Below are 27,045 nucleotides of genomic sequence, written 5' to 3'. Positions count from 1 at the left end.
GAATCAGTGCTCTTCCACGTTCAACACCATTTGGAGGAAGCACTGAGGGCGGCAAGGGCACAGAATGTATTCTGGGTGGGGGACTTCCATGTCCATCAAGAGTGGCTCGGTAGCACCACTACTGACCGAGCTGGCCAAGTCCTAAATGACATAGCTGCTAGACCGGGTCTCTGGCAGGTGGTGAGGGAACAAACAATAGGGAAAAACATACTGGACCTCATCCTCATCAACCTGCCTGCCGCAGGTGCATCTGTCCATGACAGTATCGGTAGGAGTGATCACCACACAGTCATTGTGGAGACGAAGTCCCGCCTTCACGATGAGGATATCCTCCATCGTGTTGTGTGGCACTATCACCGTGCTAAATGGGATAGATTTCAGACAGATCTAGCAACTCAAGACTGAGCATCCATGAGGCGCTGTGGGCCATCAGCAGCAGCAGAAATGTACTTGAACACAACCGGTAGCCTCTTGCCTGACATATCCCCCATTCTACCATTACCATCAAGCCATGGGATCAACCCTGGTTCAATAAAGAGTGCAGGAGGGCATGCGAGAGCAGCACCAAGCATTCCTTAAAATGAGGTGTCAACCTGGTGAAGTTATAACACAGGACTACTTGTGTGCCAAACAGCATAAGCAGCAAGTGATAGACAGGGCTAAGCGATCTCACAATGGATCAGATCTAAGCTCTGCAGTCCTGCCACATCCAGCTGTGAATGGTGGTGGACAATTAAACAACTCACTGGAGGAGGCGACTCCACAAATATCCCCATCCTCAATGATGGGGGAGCCAAGCACATTGATGCAAAAGATAAGGCTGAAGTATTTGCTACAACCTTCAGCTATAAGTGCCGAGCGGATGATCCATCTTGGCCTCCTCCAGAGGTCACCAGCATCACAGATGTCAGTCTTCAGCCAATTCGATTTACTCCACGTGATGTCAAGAAACATCTGGAGGCACTGGATACTGCAAAGGCTATGGGGCCTGACAATATTTCAGCAATAGTACTGAAGACCTGTGCACCAGAACTTGCCGCACTCCTAGCCAAGCTGTTCCAGTACAGCTACAACACTGGCATCTACCCAGCTATGTGGAAAATTGCCCAGCTACGTCCTGTACACAAAAAGCAGGACAAATCCAACCCGGCCAATTACCACCCCATTAATCTACTCTCCATCCTCTGTAAAGTACTGAAAGAGGTCATTAACAGCGCTATCAAGCAGCACTTGCTTAGCAATAACCTGCTCGTTGATACTCAGTTTGGGTTCCGCCAGGGCCACTCAGCTCCTGACCTCATTACAGCCTTCATTCAAACATGGACAAAAGGGCTGAACTCCTGAGGTGAGGTGAGAGTGACTGCCCTTGACATCAAGGCCGCATTTGACAGAGTGTGGCATCAAGGAGCCCTAGCAAAACTGGAGTCAATGGGAATCGGGGGAAAACTCTCCACTGGTTGGAGTCATATCTAGCGCAAAGGAAGATGGCTGTGGTTGTTGGAGGTCAGTCATCTCAGCTCCAGGACATCACTGCTGGAGTTCCTCACGGTAGTGTCCTTGGCCCAACCATCTTCAACTGCTTTATCAATGACCTCTTTTCCATCATAAGGTCAGAAGTGGGGATGTTCGCTAATGATTGCACAATGTTCAGCACCATTCACGACTCCTCAGATACTCCTCAGTCCATATCCAAATGCAGCAAGACCTGGACAATATCCAGGCTTGTGCTGACAAGTGGCAAGTAACATTTGCACCACACATGTGTCAGGCAATGACCATCTCCAACAAGAGAGAACCCAATCATCGTCCCTTGATATTCAATGGTATTACCATCACTGAATCCCCCACTAACAACATCCTGACCAGAAACTGAACTAGCTATAAATACTGTGGCTACAAGAACAGGTCAGAGGTTAGGAATTGTGACACGAATAACCCACCTCCTGATTCCCCAAAACCTGTCCATCATCTACAAGGCACAAGTCAGGAGTGTGATGGAATACTCCCCACTTACTTATATGAGTGCAGCTCCCACAATACTCAAGAAGCTTGACACCGTCCAGGACAAAGCAGCCCACTTGATTGACACCACATCCAGAAACCTTCACTCCCCCCTCCACTGCCACACAGTTGCAGCAGTGTGTACCATCTACAAGATGCACTGCAGGAATTCACCAAGGCTCCTTCGACAGCACCTTCCAAACCCACGACTACTACCATCTAGAAGGACAAGGGCAGCAGACAGATGGGAACACTACCACCTAGAAGCTCCCCTCCAAATCACTCAACATCCTGACTTGGAAATGTATCATCATTCCTTTACTGTTGCTAGGTTAAGATCCTGGAACTCCCTCCCTAACAGCACCGTGGGTGTACTACACCACATGGACTTCAGCGGTTCAAGAAGGCAGTTCACCACCACCTGCTCAAGGGCAATTAGGGATGGGAAATAAATGCTGGCCCAGCCAGCGAAGCCCACATCTCATGATTGAATTTTTTAAAAGATTAACAAAAGAAAAGATTTCAAGCACATACATAGGTCTACAAATTATTACTGTAATAACTCCTAAAGCCCCAAATTAATCTGGTTCCCAGTTACACCTCTGTTAAGGCAACAGTAAAAATAAATAGATTTAAACAGACTCAGGCAAAGCAACACAATACCCTGGATAGGCGAATTCAAAGTGAGTTTTTTCAGCTTCGGTTCCTGTAGACGGCAACTTGACGCAGAGGCTGGAGGCTTTTCACACTTGTTAGATCTTAGAATTCCTTCTCTTCTGAGATATAACCTTATTGCCTTTATACATGTTTCTCCCTTTTTAATACAAATTCCATTGTTCTGACATGTCTTTAGAACTTTACCTTTCTCACAACATAAATCTTTTCATAGTACAAATTTTATCAGTAACCTTTGGGGAAAAATAAACACATTGTTTGGCTTAGCTTCTTCTGGCTGGGTTTAACATTTTACCATCTCTTTGAAATTTAAGCTACTCTAATTTATCTAAAAATGCAAATTTTCCTCACACCTCACATTATAAACCTTCAGCCATGTTTATGTATTTAGCATTTCAAACCTAGCTTTGGTGATGCAAAGTCTCCAGATGAGCTGTGTCCAATTCAATTAAATCCCACACACACGCACATACACAGAGAAACTATCCAAACCCCACTATTAACCTACCCTTAATCACAATAATATTGAGAATTATTATATTTTCATGACAACCACATGGCCCGAACATGCTCCACCATTCAAGACAATATGGCTGATCTTGGGTTTAAACTCCAATTTCCTGCAAGCTTCCCATATCTCTTGATTCCCTGAGACACCAAAAATTTTCTATCCCAGCATTAAATGTATTCAACGATGGAGAGTTCACAACCCTCTGGGTTCACAACCATTTGAATGAAGTAATTTCTCCTCAGCTCAGTCTTAAGTAATCCTGAGACTGTGCCCCTGTGCTTTAGATTTCCCCAACCAGCAGAAACAATATCTCAGCGTCCACTCCATCAATTCCCAGGGACCAATTTAGTGAATCTTCACTGTACCACCTCCAATGCAAGTAGATCCTTTCTTATATGTGGAGACCAAAACTGTACATAGTACTTCAGATGTGGCCTTACTGTATAACTGTAGCAGGACTTCTTTATTTCTGTACGCCAATCTCTTGCAATAAAGCCCTATATGCCATTTGCCTTCCTTCCAAGTTTGTTACCTTTTAAAAAATATTCAGCTTTTCTATTTTTATGACCGAAGTGAATAATTTCACACTTCCCTATATTATACTCCATCTGCCATCTTGCTGTCCACTCACTTGTCTGTATCTCTTTGCAGCCTGTGTCCATCCCCATCCCACAGCTTACCTTTCGACCTAGCTTTGTAACATTAAGCAAACTTAGATAAATTACTCTTTGTCTCTTCGTCTAAGTCATTAATATAGATTGTAAATAGCTGAGGCCTCAACACTGATTCTTGTAGCACTCCACTATCCACTGCCTGCCGTGAAAATACTCCATTTATGCCCACTCTCTGCTCTCTATCTGTTAACAGATCCTCTGTGATATATTACCACCAACTCCATGAGCCCTTATCTTGCCTATTAAACTTGTGTGGCACCTTATCAAATGCCTTTTGGAAATCCAGGTATACAACATCTACTGGTTCCCCTTTATCTGCACTACTAGTTACATCCTCAAAAAACTCTCATATTTATCAAACAGGATTTCCAGTTTGTAAAACCATGTTGACTTGTTCTAGTCATACTATGCTTTTCTAAGCACATTGTTATGACTTCCTTAATAATAGATTCCAACATTTTCCCAATGGCTAATTATAGGCTAACTGGCTTGTGGTTTACTACTTTTTCTCTCCCTCTTTTCTGGAAAAGCCAACATTTGCCAACTTCCAATCTGATGGGTCAGTTCCCAAATCTAAAGAAATTTGGAAAATCATAGCTAGAGCATCCACAATCTCTACAGCTATCTCTTTTAGAACACTCAGGCCATCAGGTCCCGGGAATGTGTCAAATTTTAGTCCTTTAAGTTTCTCCAATATTTTTTTTTCTGTTATTATTCATGTCCTTAATTTCCTCTCTTTTTAGCTCCTAGGTTACTGACAATTTCAGGTATGAAACTTGTGTCTTCTACTGTGAAGACAGGCACAAAATATCTGTTCAATGCCTCCACCATTTCCTCATTCCCCATGATAATTTCTCTTGCTTTGGCTTCTAAGGAGCGAACATTTCCTTGAGCTACTCTTCTCCTTTTTGTATACTTATAAAAGCTCTTACAATCTGCTTTTACAAATCAGGCTAGTTTATTCTCAGCCTATTTTTTCCCTTTTTATCAACCTTTTGTGGCCTTTTGCTGGTTCCTAAAACGCTCCCAATCCTCAGACTTGTTACTTTTTTTTACAAGATTGTAAGCCTCTTTCAATCTGATATTGTCTTTAACTTCTTGCAAGAGCTACGGATGGGTCTTTCTTGCTGCGTTTTTGAATGGAATATATTTTTATTAAACAGTTTGAATTTCTTATTCAAATGTCTACCACTGTTCATTTACTGTCATATATTTTGGTCCATTTACCCAAATGGTAAATTTAGCCAGGTCTCCCCTCATACCTATGTAGTTGGTTTTGTTTAAGATTCCGGTTTGTGATTGGAGTATGTCACTTTGAAGCTTAATATGGAATTCAGTAGTATTATGATCACTATTTCCCAGTGGATCTTTTAGCATGATATTACTACTTGACCCTGCTTCATTACACAATCCTAGATCTAAGATAGCTTTATCCCTCATCAGCTTTATAACGTGTTGCTCAAAGAAACTGTCACAAAAACTTTTTACAAACTTATCTTCTAGACCACTGCTGCCAATTTGAACATCCCAGTCTATAAGATGATTAAAGTCCCCCACAATTATTACATTGGCTTTTTTTTTTAAAGTTCCAACTGTTCTCTTGGCCATTCAGAAAGGAAAAAAAGAATGCTAACAATGCCCGCTACAAGATACTTAACTATAATTCAGCAGCATGTTTCGACTATATTGCCTAGAAGAGTGGCATACATTGGTGATAAGCTGCAGAAGACATTTTTCTAAGCAAAACATACACAAAACCGCAGTCCATGTTCCCGGCCACAACCCCTCCCTTTGCATGCTCCATTGGCTTTCCCACCCCAGAGAGTTTACTAAATTCTCATCCTAAACTTCAAATCTCTCCAATCCCTTGCCCCTCAGTACTTCTGATTTCCTCTTTACCTGTGTCCCATTGCACTCTTTGTTCCTCCAGAACTGACCATTTTTTTTTCCATTTCCTACTCATTCTGCTCCCCAATAAGTAGCAACTTGTCCAGTCATTATGGCCCTGTCCTCTGCATCACCATATTTTTTTTTACATTCTTCTCATTGTTAAATGGCCTAAATGGTCACCCCTTCACCTCCTCCAGGTCCCTTTCCTCTTTCCTCCTATTTCCATTCGTTCATCTCTACCATGCTGTGAATTGTTCGAAACATGAAGGTTGCTGCAGAAATACAAGTTGTTCTACATTAGCACAACTATGTACCACTCAGTTCCTTGCTCCTCTCAATGTAAAAAGATTGCTATCATTTGAGTGTTATCTGAAGTCAGGAGGCTAATTTTTAAGAGGGAGGTTAAAAAAAGGGAATGCAATTGAACGTGTGAACAAGCTGTGTTTTTTAAGTTACTAAATTTGGAATATTTGAGTGGCATCTCAGAAAATGGTTTTCTTCAGATACTTATAGCAAAGAAAGAAATCATTGAGTCAAAGTATCATTTACTTCTGTGGGAAGAGTTCAATGCTTGCTGTATTAAAAGAAAAAAATTAGAAAGCTGGTGGTTTAAACTATATTTCAGCCAACAGGACCATGTGATTCACATTGAGGGATGGTTGATGCATGGGGAGATGAGGAGGATCTGGTCCCAGATTCTATTCCTAGTCTATGATGAGTTGGGTAATCTCTGGCAGGACAGTTACTACAGCAAATACGACTGGTCTCATTTCCCCGAAACTGGGTTGGGTGAAAAAAAAAGGCTCTGTCAAACCTGTTGATCCATTGGGCAATCGCCAGCTATGATACAATCTTTGCTTCAGCACCCTACTGACTTCTGCATTTTTAACACATAGTAGTCACTCACCATTCTGGCTTGGAAGTATATCACTGTTGCTTCACCAATCCCAGAACTGACTACCTAACAGCACTGTGGGTCCACCATCACCACATGGACTGCAGCAGTTCAAGGCAGCAGCTCATCATCACCTTCTCAAGAGCAAATAGCAATGGGCAATAAATTCTGGCCTTACCAGCAATGTTCACATCTCAAGAACAAATAAAAATCAAGATCACAGAGCATTACAATACAGAAATGGACCATTCTGCCCATCAGATCTGCACAAGTGCATTTCTTCATCCAATCTAATATAACACTTTTGCTCATTTCTCGTGTTATTGCATATTTCCCTTTTACAAACAACTATTTAATTCTATTTTAAAAGGATATATGGACTCTGCTTTGACAATGAGAATAGTCACCGAGGTGAAGGACAGAAGGCATTTGTGCCTGCTGAAATGTACCACAGCAAGAGTCAGCAGTTTTAGGAGAGGGGATGAAAAGAAAATATTCATTACACTTCCTTGAGATTATTCTGTGCATTAGTGAAGACATTGAGAATATTTAAAGCACGCTGAAAAAAAGCTCACTCTCAACCTTATTTTTAAAATTAAATTTTGTGAATATTCTGGAGACAGCTCATGCATAACTGCACAAGTTTCTATTTATATTGGCACATTTTAAAAAATAGAAGCTCCATATAAGTCAGCACTGTGATTCTGAAAACCAGAACCAAATAATGCTCCATATTTGTATTTTTAGGTTACTGTGATTATTCAGTAAAATCCAACTGGGGCCTTCCCAGGGGCAGCTACTCTCTATCCCATCCACTTCGCTGTAATCGATTGGGGTTTGCACCCATTGTGTGCAAGTATCCAAAAGTGTGTGCAAGTGCATATGTGAAAATGGTCACATATCTCTAATTACAAATTAGCACTGGAATTATCGCCAAGCAGGAACAATCTGTTAAGAACTCAAATAGAATTTTCAGAACAATGCATAGATTTCTGCACTTCACTTTGTGAACTGAAAGTGCAGCCAGGGAAAAGTGCAATTTGTACTTTGAGGAAGTGGGAGGATTCTCACAAGCTACATTACAAATGAAAACAAATTTTCAGAATAATACAGAACTAAAGGAAACAATGGTTTTGTCTGAAGTCCACACAAATGATTGCTTGGAAACCATCTGCAAAATAGATTTTCCACAGGACAATCCCCGCTGGACTTCGGTTACAGAGAAGCTCATTATAAATATCCCGGTTTTAGAAGTTATGCAGGGAAACTAAAGTGATTTTACAGCTTCTTTCTATGTTTGATAAAGCCACCTGGAATGTTCCACAACAGCAAAACCAGCAAGCTACGCTGAAGTATACACCGATCCTCCAGTCTGAGAGTTATGCCAAAGTTTCCAGAGAATCACAACAGCATAGTTCACAATATAAAACGTTGCATCAAAATTTGAAATCACTGTTAAAAAATCATTGGGGCCCAAGAAAAATACTAAACTTACTTTGTACCTCTTCCTTAAGTTCCTCTCTATGTATAAAAGATTAAACTTAGAAGTTATCATTTATGTACATTAGACAAAATATGAAGAAAATTTAATCACAGAAGGTTTTCAATTTTTATGCATAATTCTGGTGCCATAAAGAAGCATTCAAAGATACAGAAAATGTTTTTTTAGGGCACCATGAGAAGAAATAAAAAGGAAACCTAAAACTACTAGAGACAGGATTTTAGATCCTGTCGTGTAAATTTACAACTAGTGCAAGACTGAGGTAAATACAGGAAATTCACTTGAGCTGTGCATTTGCATGGGGGTGGAGCTAAGTTAATGAATGACAAAGTTTGCAAAATCAGTGTAAGAGATCAAGGAAATTCAGAGAAGGTTAAGGAGTGAATCTAATAAGTGTGCTCAAAAATTTAGAAAGGTCAAAGAGGCAAAAAGTGAAAGATTATTTTCACTGGTTGACAGATTGACAGATTAATGCTAAAAGCATTAAGGGATAGGTTAAAAGGGTTTTTTTTTAAAGCTATTACAAGAGTCACTTGTGGTAATGTGCTCTAAGCTGACTCAATGCTGCTCTCAGTTCTGTGACACAGGACTCTGTGCTCTACGGGCTGTTCCCAGGGACACACACCGAGACAAACATCAACTGCAGCTGGAGGATCATCAACTCGGTGAAAGACGCGCTTCGGTCTGCCCGAAACTTGTTGGTCTTCCAGCACAAAGAGTTGTCCCCGACCGATTGTTGCGGACTGGCACAATCCAAAGTCCAGGACTACGTGCTGAGGGACGCACTAAAGCTTGGGGCAGCTGCCGCAAAGGCGCAATGGGGAAGGGTCGCTGTCTAAGACCTTTCTGCCACAGCGCACCGAGAGACTGGGAACTGTTTTGAGCCCCTCGGGCTGTACAGCTCAAAATGAAAGGCTGTAAATGATTGTAATATTGTTTGTACTGATGCACCTGGTGATACATTTTGTAAAAGTTTAACCTGGATTGTACCCTTGTAATGGTGTTTTTGAAATGGTTTGGAATGTGATTGAAGATATTTTATGAATAAAGTATATTTTTGCAAAAAAGAAAAAAAAAAATGCTGCTCTTCGTTCGGACGAAGAAGTGCAAGGGCGGCAACTACAGAAGAAGTGGCAAAGCTCTAAGGAGTTGAAGGACGAGGCACCCAAGCTCCAGAACATTGGAGACAATGAGGAGACCAGCACACCCCAACTTTGCCCAAAACCCGAAGAGGTCAGCACACCCCAACCCCAGGAATCTGGGAGCAGTGAAGCGCTTAGAGCACGCCAGCTCCGGGAAGCCAGGAGCAGCAACATCCCAGAGGGGAGAGGATCGGAGAGACTTCTCCAGCAGAGGACATTTCAAATCCCGTTCCTTGCATGAACCCCCAGATGCCACCTGAGTGGAACATCTCCAATGGGGTGGTTCAGGACAGTTTCCTCAGCCCATCCAAAGTGAGGCAATTTGTGAACACTATGGGTATGCAGGAGCAGACCAAAGGTCTGGAACTCTTAAAGACAACAGGTTTGGTAAGAGACTAAATGCTTTAAAATGGGTGTAAAGAGTGTATCCATAAATGTGCGTAGCATTAAATCTACTACGCGATGTGTTGCGACCTTGGACTACCTTGCCAAGGTCAAAGCTGACCTGCTGTTTCTGCAGGAGTGTGCGATACCGCACCTCGGCTCCTACAGGCAATGGTCACGATGGTGGTCCCATGGGCCATCGATCTGGTCAGGAGGAAACGACTCTCGTTCCTCCGGCCTGGGTATTCTGCTGCGGGGAGGCAACTTCACTGTCTCCACGGTTAAGGAAGTGGTGGGCGGGCGCCTCCTCGTAGCAGACGTAATGTACAAAAATGCTCCACTCCGGTTAATTAACGTGTACGCCCCGGCACAAAAGGGCGAGCAGCTGGTGGTCTTTCAGCAGCTCCTACTGCTGCTGGCAACCTCCAGGCCGGTCATCCTGGGCGGTGACTTCAACGGCATCATCGATGCGACTGGACGATCCGGCAGGGACAACTGCAGGTTGGAAGCTACGTCAAGATCCCTGATGGAAACAGTTATGGATGCCAAGCTGCATGACGTCTTCAGCAACCCTGCAGACGGAGCGCAGCATAGATACACCTGGTCACGGCCAGACGGGTCCATCCGTTCCAGGATAGACTTCCTGTTTGTGTCCCGTGCGTTTGCAGTCAGATCCACCGATGTCAAGCCAGTGTCTTTCTCTGATCATTGCCTCCTACTGGCTGACTGTCACTTAGAGGAAGACAAGAGGGTGGGCAGGGGGGCATGGAAGCTAAACGTGCAACTGCTGACCCCAGAGAAGCACAAGGGGGAAAGGGAGGAAATTAGAAATTGGCAACCCATTTCACTGTTGAACGTGGACTATAAGATTCTGTCCAAGGTCATTGCCAATTGGGTCAAGTCCGCTCTGGAACTGGTGATTCACCCTGACCAGACCTGCACTTTGCCAGGCAGGAAGATCTCTGACAGCCTCGCGCTGCTCAGGGTTGCGACTGCCTATGTGCAGGACAGGGGTGTGGACACCTGCCTCATCAGCCTGGATCAGGAGAAGGCCTTTGACAGAATATTGCACACCTACATGGTGGATGTGCTCTCCAAAATGGGGTTTGGGGAGGGAATTCGCAATTGGATCCAACTGCTCTACACTAATATTAGTAGCGCAGTCTCAATCAATGGGTGGGAATCAGATAGCTTTCCTATTAAATCTGGAGTCAGGCAGGGCTGCCCTCTCTCCCCTGTCCTGTTTCTGTGTTGCATAGAACCCTTTGCTGAGTCCATCAGGAAGGATCCAGGCATAAGAGGAGTGACGATCCCAGGCAGTGGAGGCACTCAGGTCAAAGCCTCCCTGTACATGGACGATGTCGCCGTCTTCCGCTCGGATCTGCTGTTGGTGCGCAGACTGATCCACATCTGCGACCAGTTCGAACTGGCCTCGGGAGCCAAGGTAAATCGTGGGAAGAGCGAGGCCATGTTCTTTGGAAACTGGGCTGACCGATCCTTTGTCCCCTTCACCGTCAGGGCTGACGGCCTGAAGGTGCTGGGGATATGGTTCGGAGGGACCGGGGCATGCGTTAGAAACTGGAAGGAGTGAGTGTCTATGGTGCAAAGAAAACTGGGCATGTGGGAGCGATGCTCCCTCTCCATTGCGGGTAAGAACCTGGTCCTCAGGTGTGAGGCACTCTCGCTGTTGCTGTACGTGGCGCAGGTTTGGCCCATTCCAGACTCCTGTGCGATGGCGATCACCCGAGCCATCTTTCGCTTTATCTGGAGGTCGAAAATGGATCGTGTCCGCAGGGATGCGACGTACAAGCCTCTAGGTAAAGGGGGATAAAACGTGCTCCACATCGCCCTCATACTGATGGCCACTTTGTGTGCGACTGCATCAAGCTGTGTGGAGACCCTTTGCGTGCGACTGCATCAAGCTGTGCGGAGACCCTCGGTACGCAAACACCAAGTGTCACTACGTGCTGAGGTTCTACCTGTCCCCGGTGTTGCGAAGGATGGGTCTGGCCACGCTGCCGCGGAATCAGACATTGGTATTGGAGTTATCAACATACATCATGTTGCACTCTGAGGTGCTCCAATACAATTATAATACAATTAGTATTCAATGCATACATTCATTTTGAGCTGTACAGGCCGAGGGGCTGGCCACCCTGCCGCGGAACGCTCCAAGTAGTTGGACCGTGCTGTACCACCTGTTGAGCAAGTGCAAAGTTATCACACCTAGGAACAAAAGGCAAGGGCAGCTATGCTAACAGTAAATAGACGCTGGCTCCAAGCTTTTGGGCAGAAGAGACAAAAGAGCAAGGGAAAAAACAGCGGTCCCTCGTGGAAAAATTTATGCAGAGAAACACCTTGGACCACAAGTCCATCAGGCAGTGGTCGGCACGTAACGTCTTAGAGGCCCTGCGGGAAAAGGAGAGGGCGGATCCTGTGGGATGGTTCCCCAAGCAGACTGTCAAAGTCATTTGGCAGAATGCCTCATCGCCAGAACTTTCCAACAAGCACCAAGATGTCGTTTGGCTGGTGGTGAGAAAGGACCTCCCAGTCAGATCCTTCCAATACGTCAGGAGTCTCACCCCCTCTGCACGTTGCCCTTGAGGTGGCTGTGGTGGGGACGAGACCGTTGTTCACCTCCTTGTGGATTGTGCCTTTGCAAAGAAGGTCAGGAGAGAGATGCAGTGGTTTCTGTCGAGGTTCATCCCGAGCAGTTCTGTGACACAGGACCTTGTGCTCTACGGGCTGTTCCCAGAGACATACACCGAGACAAACATGAACTGCAGCTGGAGGATCATCAACTCGGTGAAAGACGCTCTTTGGTCTGCCCGAAACTTGTTGGTCTTCCAGCGCAAGGAGCTGTCTCCGACCGAGTGTTGTAGACTGGCACGTTCCAAAGTCCAGGACTACATGCTGAGGGACGCACTAAAGCTTGGGGCAGCCGCCGCAAAGGCGCAATGGGGAAAGGTTGTTGTCTAAGACCTTTCTGCCACAGTGCACCGAGGGGCTGAGAACTGTTGAGAGCCCCTCGGGCTGTACAGCTCAAAATGAATGTATGCATTGAATACTAATTGTATTGTAATTGTATTGGAGCACCTCAGAGTGCAACATGATGTATGTTGATAACTCCAATACCAATGTCTGATTGTCTGTAATGACCATATTGAAATGGTTGTACTATTCATTGATTGTATTGATGCACCTCGTGATCCATGTGTAAAAGTTGAATCTGATTGTACTTTTGTGATCGTGATTATGAAATGTTTTGGAATGTTCTTCCAGATATTTTATGAATAAAGTATATTCTTCAAAAAAAAATACAATACTTGAGAAAGTATTAGATAAGTTTGCTAAGAAAATGTGAAGGACACCTGTAAGAAACAAGGAATTAGAGTAGATAGCCCAAATATGGAGCCAGCATAGACATGATGGGTGAATTGACCTTCAATGTTCAAATTTCCAGTTTTTGGAAAGTTTCCCAAATCCAATGCCAACAGTAAAGCCCACTCCGATGATTCTTCTTTTCCCCTGGCTGTTTCATGCTGAATCTCCCAGACTCCTTAGATGGCTGTGGAATATGTCTCTTTGACTAGAGACTGCCTCCCTCCACATCCAGCTTTGGTAGTTCTTTTTCCCTCTGCTTACCATACCAACCGCTGTTTTTTCCCTTGCTCTTTTGTCTCTTCTGCCCAAAAACTTGCAGCCAGCGTCTATTTACTGTTAGCATAGCTGCCCTTGCCTTTTGTTCCTAGGTGTGATAACTTTGCACTTGCTCAGCAGGTCCCATGACTTAGCCAGGCATGCTGTCAGGCAGGATTCAGAATAGTTACATGACGCCCCCCCTCACTTTAACCAAAATTTAAAGAAAGTCCAAAACATAATAATCTTATAAAACTCGTAACAAGAGAGAGTGTGGGAGGGATCTGTGCACTGTAAAGTTTTAACTCTCAACCTCGCTTAGGTGAGTTCAAAGCAACCGTCTTTTGCAAGACACAGCTTTAGTCCGTACGTGGGAACTACCTCAACTGTTTGCATCGTCTTCAGTGTCTCATTCTTTAGAAAATCCAGCTACTGCAATGAACAAAGCAAAACTGTAATCTCTTGCAAACAGACAACAGCACTTGGCAAACCAGCCAGAATCCAAATCCTGCCTGAAAGCTGCAAACAAGAAAATTCACCAACTGTGCCCTTACAATATTTGGGAGTCTGGATAACATTTTAAATTTGCTACCTACAATGACTGGAATGTTCCCATCGTGAACAAATCACTAGGTCCAATTTACTTAATATAATAAATACGTATTTTTCTCTCATCTGCTGCTTCTGGAAAATATCTTCCAAATATAAAAAGGAAACTAATTCAGTCACAAAAATGGCAATTAGTGAATAGTTTAAGAAAACTGGACGAGGTGCTCCCTTTATTAGATGAAAGCCTGTAATGCACACAGAATTATTAAAGTACAGGAGGCCGCCATTTGGCTTGTCGTTTCAGCGCTGACTCTCCAAAGGAACAATTTACCTAGTGCTACTCCCCACCTTCTCCCCATAGGCCTGCACATCTTCCTTTTCAGATAATAATCCAATTCCCTCTTGAATGCCTCGATTAAACCTGCCTTCACCATACTCTCTGGCAGTGTATTCCAGATCCCAACCACTTGCTTCGTAAAAAAGCTTTTCCTCATATCTCCATCGCTTAATTTGCCAATTACCGTAAATCTATGCCCTCTTGTTCTCAATCCTTCCGCCAATGGGAACAGTTTTTCCATATCTATCCTGTCAAAACACCTCAAAATTTTGAATATCTCCATCAAATCTCCTCTCAACTTTCTCTTCTCCAAGGAAAACAGTCCCAACTTCTCCAATTTATCCACGTAACATGTACCTCATCTCTGGAACCATTCTCATGAATCTTTTCTGCACTCGCTCTAAGTTTCATATCACCTGCAAATTTTGAAATTGTGCCCTGTACACCAAGATCTAGTTAATATGTGTCAGGAAGTCCAAGGGTCTTAACGCCTAATAACACATTCATTGTAGAATTCAAATCGTTGGAAAGTGCTCTTAAATGAAATGATCAATTTTCTGGGGACATGACATGTTAGAAATAATTAATTGGGGAGAGACAATTTCAGTGGGTATGGCCCAGGTGAAATTGGAATCAAAGATTGGCAGGCAAAACTGTAAAGAGACAATGGGCAGCCTTTAAAAAGATGGTATAGTCAAGGAACATTCAAACGACACTCCCTGAATAGGGAGGATGTGATTGCACTGGAGTGGGTGCAGAGGAGATTCACCAGGATGTTGCCTGGGATGAAACATTAAGTTATGAAGAGAGGTTGGATAGACTTGGGTTGTTTTCGTTGGAGCAGAGAAGACCGAGGGGCGACCTGATCGAGATGTACAAGATTATGAGGGGCATGGACAGGATGGATAGGGAGCAGCTGTTCCCCTTAGTTGAAGGGGTCAGTCACCAGGGGACACAAGTTCAAGGTGAGGGGCAGGAGGTTTAGGGGGGATGTGAGGAAAAACTTTTTTACCCGGAGGGTGATGACGGTTTAGAATGCGCTGCCTGGGAGGATGGTGGAGGCGGGTTGCCTCACATCCCTTAAAAAGTACCTGGATGAGCACTTGGCACGTCATACCATTCAAGGCTATGGGCCAAGTGCTGGTAAATGGGATTAGGTAGGTAGGTCAGGTGTTTCTCATGTGTCGGTGCAAACTCGATGGGCCAAAGGGCCTCTTCTGCACTGAGAGATTCTGTGATTCTGATATTCTGAATATCGAGAGAGATAGAGAATAAGATGAAACACAAAAAAGGTGCTTATGATAGATGTCAGGTTGGCAAGACAAATGACAGCCAGGCTGAATATAGAAAGTTTGGATGGGAAGCAAACAAAGTAACGACAGAAGCAAACAGTGTGTGGGGGAAAAGACTGACAACTAATATAAAAGGGAATCCAAAAGTCTTCTAGGGGAAGACTTCTAGGGAATCCAGAGGAACAGAATCTCAGAAAGCAAGACTGAAACCCTATAAGCTGGGCGATCATTGAAGCCGTCCAAGTTCCTTTGGAGAGAATTCCAAGGCGAGGCCTTCAAAGGTGAAGACTGGAAACCCTCATGAGAGAGATGACATTTTAGCGAGATTAGTTGACTCACAGTGTGACTAATATCTGGGTGGGTTGTTGAGAAATCCATGGAATCTGTTTCGGTTACATCTGTCAGTTTGTGTGTAGTGTGTGTCTGACCACAGTTTGCATGTTACTTCACATGTACCTCATACTTACCATGAATGTCAGAGCAAAAGATAGATATGGTAAATTTTTTAATCTTTCTGACCTTGTATAGTAAAGTTTATTTTTGCTTGTTCAAAACCTGTGGAATCTTGTGGCTTTCTTCACTGAGCAAGTGTCTTGAATATCAAACTTCATCTATTTTAAATAAAACATTGTCGGCCCCTAACCCGATCCTACCGGTCCTCATCAACTTTAAGTGCAACCAACCCTTCTAATACCTCCTCCTTATCACTTTTTAGCTTATTCAGTGTCTTACCTACCTCTTCTTTACTATGACTGGCAGCAAATTCTTCTTTAATAAAGACAGATGCAAAACACTCAGAGTACCCCAGCAATGCCATCTGCCTCCATGTATCAATCTCCTTTTAAGGTTCTTTCCTACTCTTTTACTATTTATGCAGGAACCATGTAATACCTGGAAGAGCGCATTAAACTAAATACCGCAACATCCCTTCACCCAGCATATTTGCTTACCCCCAGTAAATTCCACATTCTTTAGATGTTGCATTACATTTACACAAAGCTGCTGTTCAGTTGGATTTGTCCCATGACATTCAGGACTAATAACCAAGCAAACGGAGTAAAATCTGGCATCTTAAAGAAAAGGTCAATAGTCTAGGTTGCACATGGAAGCCACTAACCATCTACTACTGTAAATGGAATGACAAAATTGGTAGTAATAAAATTAAAAACTATTTGTCGTCCTAACTCAGTCAACCAAAGGGGTCAATACTTTTAAGTAAACAGGATCCAGGTCTTCCTTCATGACAAAAGAAGAATTTCTCTCTCATGTGCTCACATATATTTATATAAAAATTCTGCCTCAAATATATGGACACATATATACATATACATACACACAATGTTAATATATAAAAATCATGACTTTCATAAAAGTGTGCTTAGTCATTTCCAATGTTTGTATCTGTACTGGCGCTCTTTCCTTTTAATGCAATTCACAATTGTGTTCAGTTGCCTGATACCTGGATTCCCAACTTTCAAAAACACAATCAAAATGAGATCATTTACCTGCAGAAGGTCCTCACTCAGTACCTCTGTTTTCTCAGCCCTGAAATATAAAAGTACAAGTGATTAGAATTGTGTTGAAACTCAAGATCATGAGAAAGTTCGGTTACAAAAAAAATCCTTCCCCTTTCACTTTACGTGTATAGCTGTCTCAAAGATGGACTTTTTCCCCCTCCACCTATGACACTCATGCTTTCAACTCAATCCCTATGTAAGTCAATCAATCAAGTCTATTAATATCTGGAAATTCATGATTCTCCTTCTCGATATGTATTGATCAAGTTTTGTTCTCAGGGTAATTATGCCTCCGTGTAAGTTTTGTGCCTGACACTGCAAGCTTCCAGAAGTTACCTGTGGTCAAATCCATTATAAGCGGACTCCAGTGATGCCATCAACATAGAAAGTGAAACTGCCACTTTCACACTGGGGAATGAGAATGTCTAGGAAAGGTATTGTTTAAGCTACATTTATCTTTTCACACTAAGGTATACACCCACTTGTTATGCAATAAGTAAAAGCCCTTTAAAAATAAATCTAAAGACACTGAGCGTGAAGCTGTCAGTCACAACCTGTATGAGGGCTTTCAAATAAATGTTTTAAAATTTACAAAGAAAATGCTGTTGCAGCAGTGAGGGGTTCCCTGGAGCATATTCAAGGCTGTGCTGGAGGGTGTTTATAGGAATTGAATCCAGCCATAAAGTACCCAATAGCACCCCTTTAGCTGTACAAGTCTCAAAGTATTCAATTCTCAGAAGTCACTCTCACCTCTTACCTAATCATGAATGGAAATGAAAATCCCATTACCAACCACTTCCACCATATCGTCAACCAGAGTCAGGTCAGTGTAGATAATGATCAGTCAGGCACTGTGGTAATTAGCACAATGGACTTAGGGGGTATGATTAAGAAATCTGCAGATGATAAATTGGCTGTGTGGTCGATGACGTTTGAAGAAGAAAGCTAGTCCATCGACATTTTCATGCAGTCTACAATCATGTGGGTAGAAAGGTGACAAATACAATTCAATCTGGAGAAGTATGGGGTAATGCATTTGCAGAAGGCAAACAAGGCAAGTGAATTAGAAAATAAATGGCAGGATATTCAGAAGCTTCAAAGAACCTTGGAATATACATCGACAGATCTCTGAAGGTGACTGGACAGGTAGATAAGGCATACAGGGTAGTCGCCGAGGGATAGAATATACGAATGGGGGGGGTTATGCTGGAACCGTATAAAATAATATTTAAGACTCATAATAAGATTTAGACCAGCAGGACAGATCCAGTATACAGTCAGGAGGGAGCTGCCCTGGGAGCTCTCAACATCAACTCTGGACCCTTTAAAGTCTCATGGCATCAGGTCAAACAAGGGCAAGGAAATCTCCTGCTGATTAACACATACTGCCCTCCCTCAGCTGATGAATCAGTACTACTCTATGTTGAACACCAATTGCAGGAAGCACTGAGGGTGGCAAGGACGCAGAATGTACTCTGGATGGGGGGACTTCAATGTCCATCACCAAGAGTGGCTCAGTAGCACCACTTCTGACCGAGCTGGCTGAGTCCTAAAGGTCATAGCTGCTGGACTGGGTCTGCGGCAGGTGGTGAGGGAACCAACAAGGGGGAAAAACATGCTTGACCTCACCCTCACCAACCTGCCTGCCCCAGATGCATCTGTCCACAACAATGTCGGTAGGAGTGACCACCCCACAGTCGTTGTGGAAACAAAATCCCGCCTTCACATTGAGAATACCCTCCATCATGTTGTGTGACACCACCACCGTGCTAAATGGGATAGATTTCAAACAGATCTAGCAACTCAAGACTGGGCATCCATGAGGCGCTGTGGACCATCAGCAGCAGCAACAGAATTGTACCCGAGCACAATCTGTAGCCTCATGGTCCGATATATCCCCCACTCTATCATTACCATCAAGCCAGGGAATCAACCCTGGTTCAATGAAGAGTGCAGGAGGACATGCCAGGAGCAGCACCAGGTATACCTAAAAATGAACTGTCAACCTGGCGAAGCTATAAACACAGGACATATCAAACAGCATGAGAAGCAAGTGATAGACAGAGCTAACGATCCCACAATCTACGGATCAGATCTAAGCTCTGCAGTCCTGCCACATCCAATTGTGAATGGTGGTGGACAATTAAACAGCTCACTGGAGGAGGGGGCTCCACAAATATCCCCATCCTCAATGATAGAGGATCACAGCACATCAGTAGAAAAGATAAGGCTGAAGCATTTGCTACAATCTTCAGCCAGAAGTGCCAAGTGGATCATCCACCTCAGCCTCCTCCGGAGGTCCCCAGCATCATAGATGCCAGTCTTCAACCAATTCGATTCACTCCACGTGATATCAATAAACTGCTGAAAACACTGGATACTGCCAAGGCTATGGGCCCTGACAATATTCCGGCAATAGTACTGAAGACTTATACTCCAGAACTTGCTGCCCCCGCCCCTAGCCAAGCTGTTCCAGTACAGCTACAATACTAGCATCAACCCGGTTATGTGGAAAAATGCCCAGGTGTGTCCGGTCCACAAAAAACAGGACCAATCAAACCCGGCCAATTGCCGCCCCATCTTGTTCATCAGTAAAGTAATGGAAGGGGTCATCAACAGTGCTATCAAGCGGCACTTGCTTAGCAATAACCTGCTCACTGATGCTCAGTTTGAGTTCTGCCAGGGCCACTCAGCTCCTGGCCTCATTACAGCATTTGTTCAAGTACGGACAAAAGTACGGACTCCCAAGGTGAGGTGAGAGTGACTGCCCTTGACATCAAGGCCGCATTTGACTGAGTGCGGCAAAGAGCCCCAGCAAAACTGGAGTCAATGGGAATCGGGGGAAATCTCTCTATTGGTTGGATTCATACCTAGCACAAAGGAAGATGGTTGTGGTTGTTGGAGGTCAGTCATCTCAGCTCCAGGACATCGCAGCAGGAGTTCCTCAAGGTTGTGTCCTAGGCCCAACCACCTTCAGCTGCTTCATCAATGACCTTCCTTCCATAAGGTCAGAAGTGGGGATGTTCACTGATGATTGCACAATGTTGAGCACCATACGTGACTCCTCAATACTGAAGCAGCCCATGTCCAAATGCAACAAGACCTGGACAATATCCAGGCTTGGGCTGACAGGTGGCAAGTAACATTCGCGCCACACAAGTGTCAGGCAATGACCATCTCCAACAAGAGAGAATCTAACCAACGTCCCTTGATGTTCAATGACATTGCCATCACTGAATCCCCCACTAAAAAAATCCTGGAGGTTACCACTGACCAGAAACTGAACTGGGCTAGCTCTATAAATACTGTGGCTACAAGAGCAGGTCAGAGGCTAGGAATCATGTGACAAGTAACCCACCTCCTGACTTCCCAAAGCCATTTTCCTTCACTCAGCTCCCACAACCATAGTACAACACAGCCAGTTATAATCCAGAAAGCCTGCTGGTAAAGATACAACTGAAGTCAATCTTTACTAACTTTTATAGGCATTTATTTACAAAGGTGCACATTACAAACATGTGCCTCTTAACCCAACAACCACAGTTTGTCTGTTCCTATTTAATATTTTATACTTCTGTAGGAATACAGTGGCACGCAGCCTGGAGTGTTACATGTTGGGTCCCGAACCACAAACACTAAGCAAGATCCATCAAATGCAGATGAGTGAATGGGATGTACCCAGTATTGTCCACGTTCAATGATGGTGGCATACGAGCTGGTAAAGAGCCCCACAGGAGGGGCAGCGCTGTGCATCTCCCTCATGGAGCCAAAACCAGATGACTGCAGTATTGTCTTCTTCACAAATGCAGCCTACAAGTCTCTTGTTGGTGACAGATGGTGCAGTGTGAGGATCGTCTTTGGTCCCAGCAATACTCCTTAGGCTTCAGCATATTGAAGGGGTCCTTCCCAGTTTTCATAGCCTGCACGATCATCTTTTCCATCCCAGTTGCTTGTTCTTCATCAGTCGGAATACCGCCAGATGCCAGCGCCCTGCAGGGGACATGACCTAAACGGAAAACTGGACCAGGACTTCGAGTAGCCGTCAACCGCTTGCATCGTTTGCGTCGCGCAGGCTACAGCCGCTATTGCTGCTCACGTCGCCATCAGGAACACAAGTGAGTCCTTAATATCCACCACCTGCATACAATTAATATGCAATTAATACTCCCAAGCGGTAGAGTTTATTAGGTTAGGAAAAAAGGGAATCCTAAAATTCTTGAGCTTACACACCCAAACTTCTACCTCTTTCTGATCCAACATGAAGGTTAACAATTAAGGCGAATTCCATGCCTCTTTTGGTGAGAGCAATACTAATACATTAACAAAAATCAAAAATTTCAAGTAGACAAACAAACTTAAGTTATGGAGAGGACATAAGGAGTCTGCAGTCTGCAATGGACATAGACAGTTTAAGTGAGTGGGCAAAAATTTGGCAGAAGGAGTATAATGTGGGAAACCATGAATTTGTCCATTTGGCAGGAAATAAAAATGCAGCATATTATTTAAATGAAGAGACATTGCAGAACTCTGAGGTACAGTGGGATCTGGGTGTCCTGGTGCATGAATCACAAAGTTAGTATGGAGGTACAGCAAGTGATTAGGAAGACAAATGGAATATTGTCTTTCGTTGCAAGGGGAATGGAATATAAGAGTAGGGAAGTTTTGCTAAGGCTGTACAGAGCATTGGTGAGACCACATCTGGAGTACTGTGTACAGTTGTGGTCTCTTTGTTTAAGAAATGATAAATGTGATAGCAGTTCAACTGATACCTGAGATGGAAGGCGGTTATCTTATGATGAAAGGTTGGGCAGGCTGGGCCTATATCCATTGGAGTTTAGAAGATTGAGTGGTATCCTTATTGAAAGATGTAAGATCCTGAGGGAACTTGACAGGGTGGATGCTGAAAGGATGTTTCCCCTTGTGGGAGAGGCTAGAACTACGGTACACAGTTTAAAAATAAGAGGTCTCCCATTTAAGACAGAGATGAGAATTTTTTTCTTTTAGTTGTGAATCTTTGAAACTACCTCCACTGCTCTACGGGGAAGAGAGTCATTGAGCATTTTTAAGGCGTAGGTAGGCCTCCCGCATCAGAGACCTGGGGCAGAATTTTAAGTCCCATGGGTGGGCACACGCCCAGTCTGATAGAGCCTAAGATTACGCGAGACGACGTCAGGCGAGGATCCTGACATCATCCCGCGCTTGCGCAATATTTCACTCAGCAGGCACATGGAAAAGTTGGAAGCATGCCCACCGACAATTAAGGAGGCAATGAAGCCCATTAACAGCACAATTGACTCTGCTTTTCGTGGTCCGTCCAACCTTATGGTTGGCGGACGGGTGAATCGGCCAAGCGGATTTTGCATTTTTCATGAAACCTCATCCAAGGGCGGGATGAGGTTTCCGTTATTGAATAAAATGAAAATAAAAATCTATGGACAGCATTTTTACCATCTATATGTTGGAGGTGCCTGATTGTGATGCTTGGACATTCTTTTCCTGATTTTCAAAACTTTATTTCATGGTTTTTGGGTCTGCAGCTCCCTGAGGCAGCTCTCTGCTTTCAGGGAACTATCTCTCAGCGCTCGCCTGCGGAAACATTATCGCCCGTCCTCCTCCCATCCCCACCCCAGCAGCACTGGGTGTATCAGTGTGATTTCACGCTGGCTGTCTGTTAATTGGCCAGCCAGCGTGAAATTGAGGTCGGGGGTCAGTAGCGGTCGGCGGTCCGTTTCTCGGGCGCTCCCGGGCCCGCCGGCCGAGCTGAAAATTCAGGCCCTGGAATCCGTCATCTGCCCAGAGCTGCTTATGGACCCCCACATTCTTTCCAGTGAATAGAGGGGGGAGCCTTGGTCCAGGACCTGCAGGAACTATATCCACAATCTCACGTGTGTCTTGGGAAGTCCTTCAGTATGCAATTCTCTTCTTTGTACACTTTCTGCAGGGCTGTGTCTTCCACGGCCTGATTGAAACAGGACTCCAGGGTGAGCATCTCCTGTCCCCACCTCTTGACCCAAGTCTCCCACCCCCTGGTCGACCCTCTCACACACTCCTGATAGAAGACATGGATGTGAGCCTTGCCTACATCGTGCCTTTAGCTCAAGGAGGGGATGCATCTCTGCTTCCTTCTCCAGTTAGCACAGAATCGACAGAACATCAAGTCCTCCAGCAGCATATTGTTAAAACGTCAGTACACGGACACTGCCCACACAGATTAGAACCAGCTCTGCCCATACTAGGTGGTGGTCCAAACATAGGAGCGAGTCAGGAGCTGTTGGAACACAAATGTATGTCAGGGAAATTTAAAGACCATCAATTCTGGACCCCCCTCCTTCAGTCCTTTCAAGGAAGTGGAAGTGATGGAGTTGAGGTGGAGATTCCGCCAGATGTCCAAGTCAAAGGGCCCTGTCTATTCCCTCAATTTCTCCATCATCACCAGACCATGAGGGGTAGCAATGCAGTCCCTCATCTTGAAGATGCAGCTGAAAGCCACCACATCACCAAAGATGACACACTCGCCGGAGTCAACGGGACCAAGAGAGCAAACACTTCTGCAAAGAAGTGCACATGCTCCACATCAGTCTGGGAAATGTACACACATTAAAGTGGCAGGGCCCAGCCAGATGGTGAGCTGGAGCAAGTGGTCTGGCATAGGGTCCTTGACCATCAAGATCTCTGGGTGACAATAGGGGACCTGCAATCTGACAAATTGGAGGAAAGTTGGCTCCTGTAGACCCCTCCCTTGCCACTCCAGGAGCCATGTAGCCTTGCCTGCCAGAACAGTGTGGGTTTCCTAAAGGAAGCACACCATGTACTTCCCTTCCTAAAGGAGTGAGATGTTGAAACATCTGTGGCGTGCCTCTCTGTTTGCATTAATGTTGAGGCTAGCTATATTTGTCTACATGCTAACAGTATGGTGCAATCGCCACCTACTCCCTATTGTTGGGAGGAGTGGAGTCACTCATGATCCTCCACTCCCTCAGCAACCCTTGAACATCTTGAGCAGGCAACTTGATTTGACTCACATCCTTGCTCATGCTCAGAGTCTTTACAGCACAGTGAATGAACCTGACTAGCGGCACAGCTGTGACAATTGGTCAAGGGCCAACTAGATCTTGGCATGGCGACCCAGGCAATTACCCAGGAATTCCACAACAGGAATAAGGGGGTATAGGGTACAGGGGGGGCACTGGTGGTGTTCTCCAAACCATCCCTGGTACTCTCCACTGACCCACTTTCCTCCTCCAGGTTGTCGCTGTTGTAATCGACCTGCCCACCACACAGGGTGCAGCAAGTGGTTCAACTGCACCAGCGGCCCTACTTCTGCCACCATCCCATCCCCTTGATCACTGGCACCTCCAGGGGGGTCTGGACCAGAGGACAGCAGCTGTTTAGAACCCAGTCCGCCTCAGGCTGTAGAATGACACCAGGAAAAGCTCCGTCCCTAGCACCACGGTCAGAGTTATAAAAGGGGGTCTTCCCCTCCCTTGTCACCGCCCAGCAATCCAGCAGGGGGGCCTTTATTTTCTAGTCCTCGACCATGTCGAGCAAGTCTTGGTGTCATGAAGCTATTATTGTATATAATATTTTGGAAAATATTTTTCTTTCAAAATAGAGGTTAACTCTAATGGATAAAATTGGATTAAAGCCAGCTAGTCTGGGTGCTTTGATATGTACTAGTTTTGATTTGTGAGAGAGATAGCGTGCATTTGCATTTTTTGAATAGAGCATCCAAGTGGGGTGAAAACTTGATACCTATCTAGCAGATACCTAGCAACATGTTTATATTACTAATGAAATTATATTACTAATAAAAATGAATGAGGTTTCATTGTTAAAAGGTAAAATTCAAAGAGACTGTGGATACAATGAGAATTAACATTCAGTGGGGCTGGTCGGTATAACTTCAGTAGTTTTCGGATGTGCAGGCAGAGGCAATGTAAGATCAAAAGGCAGCTGCAAGCCTCCAACTGGCTCCACAGTGAAAAGAGCCTCATTTTGAATTCGTAAGGTGAAAATGCTTTGCCTGGTGTTTTGGTTAAGTCTATGGATTGCTGTTGCCTTAATGGAGATTAGCTTGGGAATTTGTTAAAGTTATGATAGTAGTAATTTGTAGCCATGTATCCATATATTTTAACCTGTGTAAATTAATAAAATGTTTCATTTAGTTTAATGTAAAACCTCAAGAACTAGCGGTCTGATTCCTGAGTTTAGAGTCGCATCTCAAACATAACACTTAAAATTATTGGTTGTCAGTTGTTTAAAGTTTCCCTCAGGGATTTTAAAAAATAACTCCACTTTATCAACTGCATCGGTCGTAACACTGGGGACAGCTAGGCAGTCTCGGCCTCATCGGCCTTGCCTTCTCCAGTCTCCGGGACACCTGACAGCAACAACTGAGGTGATTTTACCAGGTAAATCTTATACTACACCTACTCCCCCTCTTCACCAACCTCCCACCGGCAGGGCTTCCCTCTCAGCCCCGGGAGGAACAGGCCTGCCTCACTCTTCACCCTTCCGAGAGATGGAAGATTCCCGCTGACAACACATGGTGGTGGGACAGGAACCACAAGGGGAACTAGCTTCTATTGCACATGGCCACTTCCTTCCCTTCTGGAAGGGAAGTGGAGGGAGAAATGTGGAAGGAGGAAGGCCTCAATGTCTGCTGAGGCCTCAGAGTTCATACCTCCTTCTCCCTCTCTTGTTCTCAAATGCATCACTAGCCTGACAGGGGAATGTGAATGCTTGCTTTGGCAGGTCACAGTTTTGGACATGGGAAAAGAGTTGCACATGGGATCACTCACAGGCATGGGATTGCACAGGGGCCAAGGACTGCATGCAGTTGGCTTGCATTAGCTGAGGGGGGCGGGGGGTTTACCTCAAAGTGCTGGATTGCTTGTCGTGCCTCCCTTCCACATAGATATGCTGAGTAGAAGCCGCAATAATGTTGGCCACTGATGCCAACTACTCTCCAAGGGTTTGGACGTGGGAATGGAAGCAGGGGTGTAGCGATGGCAATGCCAGTCTTGGCCACCTGGGTTATCCTGGATCATTCTGGTAATCTGGGAGTTGGGACAGTTTTTCCATACGTGCCCAGCTCTGTACAGGTATGGCACCACACACTGTCCGATGTCCAGAAGATGCTGTAAGAGAACCCTGGTAATGAATGGCAAACACCTCTTCATGACTCGCCCCGCATCAGCTGTTCAAAGATTTGGCACCGGAAGGAGAAATAGTGCTAGAGACTGGTCTCTCTGAAGCCGAGCGGGATTGGGAGTAGGTGTTCACCTGGGATAAAGTGTGAGATGTTAGAGATAACTATTCATTAAGTAGTGGCCTCAAGAGAGTCCACTGGCAGGAAAATCCTATCCACAATGAACTTCCGCTTAAGGGATGGGAGCACCGCCTGCTTGATATTTAGAAATAACAGCACCTTCCCAGATGTTTCCGGGGCAGCTACGACACTAAAAGCTCAGCAACTGCAACCATGATTCTTAATATATGCCTCAATTGTTATACTGGGTGTAGGTGTTGTTCTTCACCTTATGATTTTTACTAAATAGTATAAACGGTGACAGGGCTGCAGAAGCAGCAGCGGCAGCCACCCCCGCATGGTCTTCACAGACCTGTCACTGACTAATATGGAGTCGTCATATGAAGCTTGACAAGCTACACCCACGCCAAATCTTAGGCTTGATGTTACTGATAACTGCCTTTTTCAGCACAGAAGGACATTTAACCAAGATAAACCACCCCTCCTTTCAATGTTGGGATGGGAGAGTGGCTTCCTCCCCTCTGTTCAGTTTCAACACAAAAGTATCAAAATGAGGCAAACGTAGGTTGCTTGCCTATTAGAGAGAGATAGGGAAAACGAGAGGGAGGGAGGGTACAAGGCTGCCACTCAAAATGTGGCTCAGTGGGTGGATGGGTATTGGAGGGATTCATTTTTCAGGAATTATTGTTAATCTCTGACAGCGATGATCTTCTTGGTGGGGGAAGATGTATTCACCCAGGACAGCCAGAACTGGCCAGGCATCACCA

At 44.7% G+C, this 27,045-nt stretch overlaps 1 protein-coding gene across 5 annotated transcripts in view; it reads right to left on the bottom strand.

Moving 5' to 3' along the window:
- The window catches only part of arhgap17a (Rho GTPase activating protein 17a), a 215,293-nt gene that overhangs the window by 102,787 nt on the left and 85,461 nt on the right, over positions 1 to 27,045 (bottom strand). For all 5 annotated transcript variants that reach the window (XM_078558484.1, XM_078558485.1, XM_078558486.1 and 2 more), the window contains exon 2: positions 16,996 to 17,035. In XM_078558484.1, the coding sequence (XP_078414610.1) occupies positions 16,996 to 17,035 (40 nt within the window). The remainder of the gene's footprint in view (positions 1 to 16,995; positions 17,036 to 27,045) is intronic.

This window comes from Cetorhinus maximus, chromosome 15 (genome assembly GCF_964194155.1).
Source record: "Cetorhinus maximus chromosome 15, sCetMax3.hap1.1, whole genome shotgun sequence".
Classification (NCBI taxonomy): Eukaryota; Metazoa; Chordata; class Chondrichthyes; order Lamniformes; family Cetorhinidae; genus Cetorhinus; species Cetorhinus maximus.
This window is presented reverse-complemented; position numbering and strand designations above follow the sequence as displayed.